Source organism: Callospermophilus lateralis, chromosome 13 (assembly GCF_048772815.1).
Source record: "Callospermophilus lateralis isolate mCalLat2 chromosome 13, mCalLat2.hap1, whole genome shotgun sequence".
Taxonomy (NCBI): Eukaryota; Metazoa; Chordata; class Mammalia; order Rodentia; family Sciuridae; genus Callospermophilus; species Callospermophilus lateralis.
This window is the reverse complement of record NC_135317.1, coordinates 57,179,395-57,193,189: the sequence shown is the minus strand read 5'-3', so window position 1 is coordinate 57,193,189 and position 13,795 is coordinate 57,179,395. Positions and strand designations below refer to the sequence as shown.

At 40.2% G+C, this 13,795-nt stretch overlaps 1 protein-coding gene across 1 annotated transcript; it reads right to left on the bottom strand.

Annotated features, from left to right (window-relative positions):
• Nucleotides 1-3,537: 3,537 nt before the first annotated feature.
• LOC143412075 (mitochondrial intermembrane space import and assembly protein 40) lies at nt 3,538-3,953 on the bottom strand. Its single transcript, XM_076872905.1, is given in 4 exon segments — nt 3,538-3,602; nt 3,605-3,781; nt 3,784-3,887; nt 3,889-3,953. Coding segments are annotated over 4 exon segments (411 nt in total).
• Between the last annotated feature and the right edge of the window lie 9,842 nt (nt 3,954-13,795).

Genomic DNA, 13,795 nt, shown 5'->3' with positions numbered 1-13,795 from the left:
ATACAGATAGAAAGGAAGAACTCAAATTAGCACTATTTGCAGATAATATGATTCTATACCTAGAAGACCCCAAAAATGTCATCAGAAAACTTCTAGAACTAGTAAATGAATTTAGCAAAGTAGCAGGATATAAAATCAACACCCATAAATGAAAGACATTTCTGTATATCAGTGACAAATCCTCCAAAAGGGAAACGAGGAAAACTACCCCATTTACAATAGCCTCAAAAAATAAAAAATAAAATAAAATACTTGGGAATCATCTTAACAAAGCAAGTGAAAGACCTCTACAATGAAAATTACAGAACACAAAAGAAAGAAATCAAAGAAGACCTCAGAAGATGGAAAGATCTACCTTGTCCTTGGATAGGCAGAATTAATATTATCAAAATGACCATACTACCAAAAGCACTAGACAGATTTAATGCAATTCTGATCAAAATCCCAATGTCATTTCTTATAGAAATAGAAAAAGCAGTCATGAAATTCATCTGGAAGAACAAGAGACCCAGAATAGTTAAAGCAATCCTTAGCAAGAAGAGTGAAGCAGGTGGCATCATTATATCAGAAGTTAAAGTACACTACAGAGAAATAATAACAAAAACAGAATGGTATTGGCACCAAAATAGACTTGTAGATTAATGATACAGAATAGAGAACACACTAACCCACATAACTACAATTAATTTATATTAAACATAGGCTCCAAAAACATACATTGGAGATAAGATAGCCTCTTCAGCAAATGGTGCTGGGAAAACTGAAAATCCTTATGCCATAAAATGAAATTAAACCCCTTTCTTTCACCATGCACAAAACTCAACTCAAAGTAGATCGAGGACCTAGGAATTAAACCAGAGACACTGTGCCTATTAGAATAAAAAGTAGACCCAAATCTCCAACATGTCGCATTAGGCCCCAACTTCCTTAATAAGACTCCTATAGTTCAAGAATTAAAATCAAGAATCAATAAATGAGATGGATTCAAACTAAAAAGCTTCTTCTCAGCAGAAGAAACAATTTGTGAGGTGAATAGAGAGCCTACATTTTGGGAGCAAAATTTTACCACACACACATCTGATAAAGCACTAATCTCTAGGATATATAAAGAACTCAAAACTCTTAATACCAAAATAAATAAATAAATAAATAACCCAATCAATAAATGGACCAAGAAACTGAACAGACACTTCTCAGAAGAGTATATACAATCAACAAATATTATGAAAAAATGTTCATCATCTCTAGCGATTAGAGAAATGCAAATCAAAACTACTCTAAGATTTCATTTCACTACAGTCAGAATGGCAGCTATCAAAAATACAAACAACAATAAGTGTTGGCAAGGATGTGGAGGAAAAGGCACACTCATAAATTGCTGGTGAGACTGCAAATTGGTGCAGCCAATATGGAAAGCAATATGAAGAATCCTTGGAAAACTGGGAATGGAACCACCATTTGACCCAGCTATCCCACTGCTCAGTCTATACCCAAAAGACTTAAAAACAGAATATTACAGGAACACAGCCACATCAATGTTTATAGCAGCACAATTCACAAGAGCTAAACTGTGGAACCAACCTAGATGCCCTTCAGTAGATGAATGAATAAAGAAAATGTGGTATATATACACAATGGGATATTATTCAGCACTAAAAGAGAATAAAATCATGGAATTTGCAGGTAAATGGATGGAGCTGGAGAAGATGATGCTAAGTGAAGTTAGCCAATCCCAAAAAACCAAATGCGGAATGTTTTCTCTGATGTAAGGATGCTAATTCATAAAGGGGCTGGAGGTAGGGAGCATGGGAAGAATGGATGAACTCTGCATAGAGCAAAGGGAGGGAGGGGAAAGAAGGGGGCATGGCGATAGGAAAGAAGGTGGGACAAGATGGACATCACTACCCTAAGTACATGTGTGAAGACATGAATGGTGTGACTCTACTTTGATTACAACCAGATGTGAAAGATTGTGCTCTATATGAGTAATATAAATTGTAATTCATTCTTCTGTTATATATAACAAATTAAAATTTAAAAATAAATTTTAAAAAATTAATTGGTGAAAACAATCATTCTCCAAATGATCTTTAAGCCTATGTTATAAAAAACAAATTTTGAAACACTTAGGAAATTCTAAACTATACTCCATTACCAATTTCCTTGTAGGATGAACAGTGTATTTGCAATAGCTACTTATTATGCATCAATTTTATATCAGACTTTTTATAGCTCTCTCTCTCTCTCTCTCTCTCTCTCTCTCTCTCTCTCTCTCTTCTTTTCCCCGATGTTGGGGATTGAGTCTAGGACCGCTGCATGTTCCACAAGCATCCTACCACTGAACTACATTCCCCACCATAACTTTGAAAAAAAAATTTTTTAAAAAAAGTATGTTTCTTGGGCTGGGGTTGGGGCTCAGTGGTAGAGCACTCGCCTAGTACATGTGAGGCCCTGTTTTCGATCCCCAACACCACATAAAAGTAAATAAATAAAATAAAGATATTTTAAAAAGTATGTTTCTTTAAATTGAGTACTTAATTCACACTATCTCCTTTCCGGGTTGCTACTGTGGTAAAAATTAGGTCCCTACCTCTCAATAAAATTGCTTTTGAGCTGAGCATGGTGGCACAGGCCTGTAATACCAGTGGCTTGGGAGGCTGAGGCAGGAGGATCATGAATTCAAAGCCAGCCTCAGCAGAAGTGAGATGCTAAGCAACTCAGTGAGATTCTGTCTCTAAATAAAATATAGAATAGAGCTGGGGATGTGACTCAGTGGTCAAGTGCCCCTGAGTTCAATACCCAGTACCAAAGAAAAAACAAGAATATTGCTTCTGACTGGACTGAGAGCCAGTGTGAACATAAGCCCCAGAATGGGGCTTTCAGAACAGCCAAATAAGAAAGAGCAAAAACAAGCCTTTCCTTTCATTTATAAAGGGACTGAGAATCTGAAGGTCCAAAATCTCCACCTTCCAAAGGTGAGAAGCATGGAAACCAAAGTGTATCAGAAATAAAATACAGGACAAGAACATTTTTGAGGAATGTGTACCAACCATCAGGCCTCTACTATTTTGCAGGGTCCTAGTTCAACATTTTTAAAGAAAAATATTTTTGCTTCCATTTCATTTTTCAATGAGGAGTAGAATCTATTAAAGGGAATATAATGGATCAGAATCAATGAGCTCATTCACAAGAAACATTACTGGATAATAATTTTTTGGTTGCTGAGAATACTCGGCACATTATTTCAAAGCAATAAAATTCAGGGCCACCTGAGAATTCAGAAGTGACAGCTACATTCACTGACAGGTTTATATAGGACACAACACACCTACAATCCCATCCTTCCACCCCCCTCTCTTTTTTTTCAGTGTATTTATTAAAGGGCCAAAACTCCTGCTCATCACATTAAGTTATTTTGTACATTACGGTGCACAAAACAGAGGGAAAGACATTTTCTCTGAAGGTAACTGAAAGTTTTTTTGCAAAAGGTCCATGTCACTCTGACATGGGGGACTGGAGCTCAGTGCCTAGTGGCCTTCACTGGCTTAATCTCTCTGTTTCTTTGGTTGCACTGGCCTCAGCGAGAGCAGTTCCATCTATGTGTCTGCTAGCTTCTCCTCATCTTCCTTGCATTCCTGCTCCTCCTGTTGGGGATAGAGGCCTAGGTATTTCTGCATGGCCTGGAACTGGTCTACAGAGTGTGATCCCTTGTTAACCTTGGTGCAATAGTGGAAGCAGGAAAAGCCCCACTTGAAGGATTCCCCACAGGGGCCACTGGCCATCCCCCAATGCACAAGCAATTCTAGTTCATGTCTCCATTTGGCAGTATCAATATCTGTCCCTCATGCGGATCACTGGGATCCTCAACTAGCAGCTCTGCATCTGGAAGTTTCACAGTCCTCTTTGGTCTCAAATATGGTCCTATCCTTCCCTTCCTGCTGGTAGTAGGCCATGGCTGCAGCTGGCACTTTGACCTCACAGAAGTGGCAGTGGCTGTAGCCTCCTCAGGTAGGGCAGGCTGCTCCCGTCATAACTCTTCAAGTTACATGTTTAAATCTCTTAGAAATGAAGGTTAAGGGCTGGGGTTGTGGTTCAGTGGTAGAGCTCTTGCCTAACATGTGTGAGGCCCTAGGCTTGATTCTCAGCACCACATAAAAATAAATAAAATAAAGGTCTATTGACAAGTTAAAAAAACAAAAATTTAAAAAAGAAAAAAAATGAAGTTTAAATTCTCGGCATTCTAAAAACAAAAAACAACTAGAAATAAAGGCTAAAGAACTTAAGTAACTTCACTAAACCCAAATGCATAAGAATTTGAACTGATTAAGGTTTTCAAATCCAACTCTCTCAGCTTCAAAGCTTATTATTTTTCCTGTAACACAACATCTCTTTCCTACAGGAATTTTCTCCTTTCTCACAGGCAATTTGTAGTTGTTTTCCAGAAAATAGATACTTATAAACTATATGAGTTTAAAAGTTATGAAATAATTAGCAAAAATTGTATTTTTGCATGGAATAATCATAATAGAAAATAGCTTTAACTGGGATTCATTTTATTCTCTGAGTATAAACCAAGCTTCTTAGCCACAAGTGGCTTTTTAAAAAATTATTTTTAATTGTAGATGGATATTATACCTTTATTTTATTTATTTTTATGTGGTGCTAAGGATCTAAACCCAGTGCCTCACATGTCCTAGGCAAGCGCTCTACCACTGAGTTCAAACCCCAGCCCATATATGGCTTATTTTAAAACCAACATGTCATATAATTGGTGCAAATTTTATGCCAACAATTTTTTTTTTGCAAAAAAAGTGGATTGTGATCATTATATGAAACTTTTTTAATGAAAAGCTGTGCCAATATTACTTAAAAATCATCTGTTACTAAACTATCTTTGGTGCATAATTCAGATGCTCAGGATACTTGGGAATGTAGGCTAATGTGGTGGCAACAATTTTGCAGTGAAATATTGAGAGAGATATAGAAGGGCTTAGGCAGCCCTTAGGTGAGTGAGGAGGTCCAGGGTGGGGCCCCAACAAAAGAGCATGAAGAGGGTTTTCTGATGAGGTTAACTTTCTGTTTAACCAAAGTTTTGTGGACACAAGAGGGTGATCCAATGAGACACTTGCATACTTATGCTCCTAAGCTGCGGATCCAATATATAAACTAAAATAGACATGGGGACAGAGGAGGATACCAATGAATAATAGTAAGGAGAGCATGGGCAGGAGAGGAGATAAGGAAAGGAAGAAAGTCCAGGGACCATAAAAAGAACAGGCCAAAATTTCCCCACCAGACTCTTGAATCTGGGGACACTTCTCTTTGGAGAAGTCTGTTATTGTCGCTTTTGCAATAAACCTGCTGCTTGCTTACTAATTCTGTTCCTGCTCTTCAGTTCTTTGCTGAGCAGAGACACCAAATCCAACACCTCTAGCAGGTAATATGATAATTTTTTTTGGTTTGTTTCTGTTCCTTTTCTCCTTCCTCCCCCCACTTCCTTCCTAACAACAGGCAAAACAAGTTTAATATTTTTCCCTTCCCAGGCTAAGCTATTGTGTCCTTCACTACTCACAGAATAAAGAAGTGCCAAACCTGGTAACTAGAGCAACAAACCTTAATCAGGTCAAATTCTTATGCATTTGGGTTTGGTGAAGTTATCTTAAGTCCTTTGACCTTTATTTCTAGTTGTTTTTTTGTTGTTGTTGTTTGTTTTTTGGTGATGTCTCCCAATGACACCAGCCAAACATTGATTCATTGTATCTACTGATAATATTTGGATCCCAGCCTTTGTAATCTTCTTTCAAAAGCCCCATAACCCCCATGGCAGAATAACAGGCTTTGAGATCCATGTCCACTGCATTCTCATTTATTAGCAAATCAATAAACTTCTTTTTTCCTTTTTTTCAAGACTTTGTCCTCCCCAGGCATGGTGGCACATGCCTGTAATCTCAGTGACTGGCGAAGCTGAGGCAGGAGGATCACAAGTTTGAGGCCAGCCTCAGCAACTTAGCAAGACCCTGTCTCAAAATAAAAAATGAAAATGACTAGGGTTGTACCTCAGTGATAGAGTGCCCCTGGGTTCAATTCCTAGTACCAAAAAAGGAAAAAAAAAAAAAAAAAAAAAGGCATGGTGCCTGTTTTCTTCTGCCCCCACCCATGTGATCTCTCTGCAGCTACAACAGCCCAACCTTATCAGAAGGCCAAGATGTTTGTGCAAGCAGGCTGGCAGCACCTACAGAAGAAATATGACATTGTTTGGGGATCAACTAGGCACCCATTCCCCAAGACCTGGATGTTTGCACAAGAAAAGATGTCTTTTGTAACTGCCCCAGACCAATGGAAAATTACCAGACTACAGCTCACCCAAGAAAATCAATAAAAGCTTGTATCTTCCTTTGTTTGGGGACAGCCTGGTCACCTTCTCCATCAGTGCTGTCAGCTTGAAGCCCCAAGTCTTGCCCACATGTTTTCACTCACTTGGCCTGATTTCACTTCTATCATCACCAAATTGGAAGTTCTAGTCCCTGGTATCAGAGACTAAATCTTGTCTCACCAACCAGCTTAGCTAACAAGTCAGAGTGGCTGGAGTCAGAGTGGGGGCTGATTGGTTGTAAGTGGGAGCCTTGGTGGAGTAGTCCATAGCTGGCACCCTGGTCCAGGTGGAAGTTAATGGATCCTTTGTAAACAGGGAGTTTCCAGTCCCTCCATTATTATGGTCCCTCCTGCAATGGTTGACAGGGCCCCCTTACTTCTTACTGGGTCCCCTGAAGCCCTGTTCTCTTTTTCAGGTTCTGCTTGCTGTAGGAGACTTTTGATTCTGCCAGGCTCTCAAGGTCATTTTAAATCAGGTCCTTGGATTCTGCACCGATGTCCTAAAAAACAACTTTCATAGATTTTAAACCTTTTAATTTTTATTTTTTAACTTATTTTTTTTTTGGTACTACAGATTGGACTCAGAGGTGCTCTGCCACTGACACACATCCCCAGTCCTCCCAGCCTTTTTAATTTTGAATCAGGGTCTTACGAAGTTGCTGAAGGCCTCACTGAATTGCTGAGACTGGCCTTGAATTTAGGATCCTTTTGCTTCAGCCTCCTGAGTCCTTGAGATTATAGGCATGTGCCACCAGGCCCAGCTTTAACAGATTTTAGGAACTGGGAGTTGTTGTTTAAAGGCCCAGTTTCAGTGGGATCAGTGTAACTGAGTTTTCCTTGGGCTTCAGACTCCCATATGACTCAGCATTGCCTTGTCCCTGATGCAGACTCCAAAACATACCCCATGACACAATATCACCAGTTTGATGTCCTTTCTTCTTTCTTTCATTTTTTTCAACACTATGTGCTGTAGGTATCTGAGAGACAGCATTAGGGGGAAAGTACAGATGAAAATCTCTGCTTTCATGAAGCTTGAATTCTCGTGAGGAAGACACAGTGAGAAACTTACGTATAACATGCAGAATGTTAGAGAACAGAAAGTGCTAAAGAGAAAAGGTGGCAAAGGAAGACCTGATTTATAATGAGAAATATGTATGCGGTCTTTCCCTGATTCCTGAAACAGCATACAAAATCTTTTGTATGCTAATGAAATAACAGGTAGCTGGGAGTCTCTATGCAGGCCAATGACCAGAAAGACCAAGGTGTGATTAGAGGGTCGGGACTTTTAGCCCCACTTTCCCATCTCCAGGAAGGGAACAGAAGCTGAAAGCTGAGCTGATCCAATGGTTTAATCAATCATGCCTATGCAATGAAGTTCCATGTTTCCCCCTGAGGTCTGTGAGCTGCTCTACCAAATTAATCAAAACCATGGAAGAAGTTATGGGAATCCCTGGTTTATAGCCAATTGATCAGAGCAATGATCACAACCTGGGACTTAGAACTGGCATCCATGGGGGAAGTCTTGTAGAACTCAGCTGTCAGCCTCATGCTCTGATTCTATCTCCAGTTAGTGTCAGAAGAGAATTAAATAAAGACACCCAGCTGATGTTTGCTAGAAAATTGCTTCATGTGTGAGGACAAAACACCACACATCTAGAGTCAGAGGGTTGTGTTGAGTGGCTATGTACAGGTGGAGAGAAATCAGAGGAGATGTGAACAGTCAGATGGAGTAACTCATGAATTTTTAGATAGAATGGCTAGGATGATTTTTAGGAAGGCTCTGAGAGAGGTCAGGGAACTAGCTATGTAACCTTTTTGGAGGACATTCCAGAGATGTGCAATGAGGTTCACATGCCCTGCATGCCTGTTGCCTTTGAGAAAGTGGAAGGAGGTCACAAAGTTTGAGCAAATTGGTATGGAGATTGTGGGAGGAGATAAGATTAGAGAGATGATGGGAAGCAGACCACGTAAGAACTTTGGGTGATAATAAGGATTCTGACTTTGGCTCTGAATGAGATAGGAGGAGTCAATATTGAATAGAAAGGACAGTCTACTTTTTTTCTTTTTTTTCCCCCTAAGGCAGGTCCTCTCTATTGCCCAGCTGACCTCCAACTCTTGAGCTCAAGTGATCCTCCTGTCTCAGCCTCCCAAGTAGCTGAGTCTACATGCATGCACCACCAGAGCAACACCATACCCCGCTTTCTTGTAGACACTTTTGAAAACACTCATTCTGGTTTCTTCATTGGAAATACACTACAAGAGACTACATGCAGACTAGATAAATGCTATAAGGCTTTCTATTAATCCAGATGAGAGGTGATGGTGATTTCGACTAGGACGTTGATATCAGAAGTTCTGAGAAGTGCTCATAATCTGGGTATCTATAGATGATAAACAGGATTTTATGATGGTTTGGCTAGGAAAGGAGGACATTGATTAAAATCAAGCAAACATAGGTGGGTGGCTCAGTGGTAGAGCACTTCCTTAGCTAGCCTGCTTGAAGCTCTGGGTCCCAGCACCCCAGAAAACAAACAAGCAAAATCAAAACAAAACAAAAAAACAGTCACAGAAGAATCCAAGATTTTTGGCTGAGCGGTGGCAAGATTGAAGCTGTAATTAACTAAGTTGTGAAGACCAAAAAAAGACTCAAGGTTTCTGGTGGCTGGCAGTGTGGGATGCATCTTGGTCAGGTTATATCTGGGATGTCATAAAACCATTTGTTATAGTTTGGATCTGGAATGTTTCCCAAGGATCCTGTGGGCAGCAGACTATTAGGAGATGAATGACACTTCAGTAGGTCACTGGTGGTGAAGGGCATGTGTCAGAAGCGAGCTATGCTACGAAGAGCAAACACATTTGTGTCTTTCCACAATGTCAGAATTCACTGAATAAAAATTCATAGACTACCCAACTTTCAGTGGTGATAATTCACCAAATACTTATGGGTTACTTGACAGTCATAAGCCAGACAGTCGTGAGTTCTCTTATTCCAATCTCAACTACTAATATTGAAAACTCTCAAGTCACACATCACACTTTACACAATTATAAATATAAGTCACAGTAAGACTAAGAAAGAATTAAGGACATAGGAGTTCAGGAAACTGAACTGAAAGCAAAGGCATAGAGTAGATATGAATGCAAAGAGTCACTGAAGGTGGTCAGATAAGGTGGTGAGGAACTTGTTCAGGGTGCAGAAAGCTCAGGAACTTATTCTAGGCCAGGGTCCAAAGAGACAGCAGTTTCAGAGTGTCAGCTTGAGATGATGGTTTGGAGGAGGCCACATGAGGTTGTCATGGAGAGGACAGGTCATGCTCTGATGAAGCTCAAGGATAGAGATTCAGAGGTCAGTGCTGTGGTATTTTTCCTGAACAAGACCGTTAAAGAATAACCAAGTAATGGTCAGGGTGCTGCCATGTCTACTCTCAGAGTGCTCCTCCTTTTATGGGCCCTGAGAGAGGGGTTGGTTTATTTGGTGATCTGGTGTGTTTAATAAGCTCATAGGCCTGTTTTTTCCTATGAGTTTGATATGCCTATCCATCCATATGCTTTTGATTAATTCAGTACATTCACAGGTGGTCATTCTTACTAGCAAAATTCATTTATCAGTTTGTGCCTTATGGTTGTGCTAGGTAGATGGTTGTTATTTACTTGTACAAACAAAGCATAGAGCCATTCTGCCTCAGCTCTTACACTCAAAACAGAATAACACATGGCAAATTTGCTTTATAAAATGGAGTAAATGCAAGATTAGGCACAGTCTGAAAACTACTGTTTCATTCATCATGGAGTAACTCAGAGAACAGCCTGCCCTCTGTAGTATACCTTGTCCCTGGATCCTTCCTTTCTCTGCTTCCTGGCCATCATGTGGTAAGTCCTCCTCTGCTACAAATCCCACCACCATGATGTTCTGCCTCCCCTCTGGCCCAAAGCAATGGAGTTAGCCAACCACAGACTGGAATGTCTGAAACCATGAGACAAAATGAAACTTTCCTCCTCTTAGCTGATTTTCTCAGGTGTTGTGTCACAGGGTGGGAAAGCTGTCTAACACATCTTCCAAGTAGGAATTGCCAAGCCAGCAGTTTGATATTCTTTTGGGGAGCTGTCTCACCTACAGTCCAGTTGTGCCAGGGCAGTGGGGTAGGTTGCAGGAAAGTCAGAGACAGCATGGGAAATGTACAATTTATTGGGGAAAGCTTACAAAAGATCAGTGGCTTCTCCAAAATCTATTGTGATAAGCTGCAAGATAGCACCTTTGTCCCTCACAGCACTTTGCCCAGTGACAGCTGGCTAGACAAGTGACGCTTATCCTTTCCAGTGCCCTCAGTTTTGTACCTGTCCCCACTCAGAAAGGGGTGCTAGGCTATAGAAGAGTGACATCATCAGCATTAGTTTGCTTGTGTAACCACAGTCCCAAGAAACAACTGTCCTGTTGTACATGCAAAAAAGTAGCTTTTTTCAAATAACACTAACTAACCCTGGTTCCCAGTGTGCATAAGAGAAAGTCATTGTCCTTTAAGAGAATATGTATCTGGGTGGACATTCAGTCCCAGGCTTTCTTTCATTGTTCTTTTAACTTGGCTAGGTTTTTAGGAACAGAAAGAGGACATTCAAGGACACAGTCTTTTACTGTCCCCTCCCCTTTTCTTTGGGAATGATATGCCAATAAAACACCAGTCTGAGAGACTGAAGATTTGAGCTTTCCTGGTGAGGGAAGTCCTTCAGGAGCTTAGGAAATCACTTATCAATCTGCTTCAAAGCATAGATCTGGGTGTAACTCTGTGGTAGAGTATGTGCTTAGCGAGCACAAGGCCCTGGGTTCCATCCTTAGCACAAAAACAAACAAAAAATATAAATATATACAACACAGATCCTAAGTCATTTACATAAGAAATACCAAGAGCACTGATGTCTCAGCTGCTGGTGAAGGTGCAGGAAGGGTCCAATCAACTGCATATTTGGAAAAATAAAACTTTACTAAATTAAAAAAAAAATTAAAACAACACTGATTGGTCATGGCTATATTTCCTTAGCCAAGTTCACTACAGGTTTGGCACTGAGTTATCAGAGAGCTTGATGCAAGAAGGATTAGGCTTAAGCCCAGCAGGGTGGTGCAACAAGGGGTGCTATTTCTGGATTTCAGTTGTCTCCCTGATGAACAGAGGATTTGTGTTTTTGTTGGAGGGACAAACGATGGCAAGACACCAAAGATGGCAGGAAACAGTTTTATTTGACTGCAGCCAGGTTCAAAGGGCACAGCTTTTACTGTAATTAATTAATCCCCTGAACCCTGAGTTTAGGTAGTTTCAGCGTTTTATACTCAGCAGATAAGGGAAGGGGCTCAGAAGTTCATAGTCTGCAGAAGTTCACATAAAAGCCGCTTTTTCTATCACTGTTTTATGTAAGTTAACCCTTCAAGGACAACACCTGAGAAGGGGAGAGCTTCTTCTCCCCGTTCTTTCCACCCTGCCAGCTGTTACCATGGAGCCCAGATGGTAACTTATCTTTAAAATATAGACATCTCTGTGAAGCCCCAGCTCAAGGCCAGAGGCCTTATTCACACATTTCTACAAACTACTATACTGGATATGTTTGTGAAAAACTAGTAAAGGGGTGTCCAGCACCTGGAGTGCTGGTATGTTCCCGGCCAGTGGCCAAGTAAAGGGTTCCGGGGTCGGGGAGGGGGGAGGAAAATAGAAAATTATCTACATTGAACTCTTTTGCAGAGACTCTTTTGCTGACAGTCCTAAAATCAGCCCTGGTGAAGATTTCTGGAGAAGCCCTGTTAAGATTTTTCTGTGGAGTAAGGGGTGCCACTTCAATTCCCCCTTTTAATGATGCTCCCCATAATTTAATCCTTTAAATGTAAGAGCATCATTACCATTATCTTGGCTTAAAGCCTCATATAATGCCAAAACCTTAGTTGTTGTCATCCTTTCAACAGCAACTTCTATAGTGGACCCAACAGTTTTAATGCACAGTGGAGCCAAACCTGGGACAATAAACAGGCTAACTGTAGAATACGCACTATACCAGTTAAGCCTTTAAATCCACCAAGAGTTGAAAACCATCTCCGAAAAGCACATTTGGGACTCAAACTTTAATGCCCTTCTAGGTATGCACTAGCACATGTGCTAGTTCTCTTGTATTGTTGGCTATATCCTTAACTGCTTGTCTATTGTCATCCATTTGGATGCAACAATCTGAGCTGTTGAACTTTCCACATATTTTTCTTTGTTCAGCCAGTAGATAATCTAATGCCAAGCTGTTTTGATAGTTAGCCACTTGCATCTGGGTCTTTTGTGTAGCTAGGAGGTCAAAGGCTGTGGCAGTCTGATTAATAATAATTCTAGTACAGTTTGTAAGTGAATAATTCTGTTTAACATGTAAATAGGAGTTCTATAGCTCCAACTGAATTTTGTGCCCAGGTAGCAGGACCATAAGTGGCAATGATCCTCTGGGGTGGCCAGTTACCTTCACCCCAAGATTGGTGACCTCCTAAATCAACTTCCTTCCCAATGGACTTCTTTTTGTTTCAAAACAGTCATCCATCTATAGCATTCCTCTGGCAGGACAGATCCTAAATATGTGTTTTATCACCTCTTGGTTTTAGTGGATTGTCTTGACACATGGTTCACATGATTTCCATGGTTGGAATAGGAGTAGGGCAGAATCCCTTATGGTTATCAAAGGAAACCAAGCTAAATAATAGACTAACATTTTTTTAAAATTAATTTTTATTGTTGGTTGTTCAAAACATTACATAGTTCTTGATATATCATATTTCACACTTTGATTCAAGTGGGATATGAACTCCCATTTTTACCCCGTATACAGATTGCAGAATCACATCAGTTGCACCTCCATTGATTTACATATTGCCATACTAGTGTCTGTTGTATTCTGCTGCCTTTCCTATCCTCTACTATCCCCCCTCCCACCCTCCCCTCCTCTCTTCCCTCTCTACCCCCTCTACTGTAATTCATTTAATAGACTAACATTTTGGTTAGCATAGATTAAACAACATAAATTAACAAAGCCAAACCAATAACACCAAACAAATCCTAGAAAAAAAATAGATAAAAAAGTATAAGTGAAATTTTGTTACCAAGAGTCCAGTCAGTAGGAGTTACTGTTATCAAATCAGTAGCAAAAACTAAACAGAGAACTGTGTATATATATCTAGAAGCAAGGGGTGGCAATGCATTACAATATAAAAACTATCTTAGAGGTTAAAAGAGTTCTTTAGTCCTGGTGGGAAATTTATTTTCCACCTTGCATTGACCATCCAGTTTCTCCCGTGTGGCTGAAACAGGGCCGTAATCTCCTCAAGTAGACCAGTCAGCTTCCGGAGTGACTGGAGCAGGGCTATTGTCCTTCTGATCCTCAAGCTTCTCCAATGCTCCTTTTTTTTTTTTCCCTA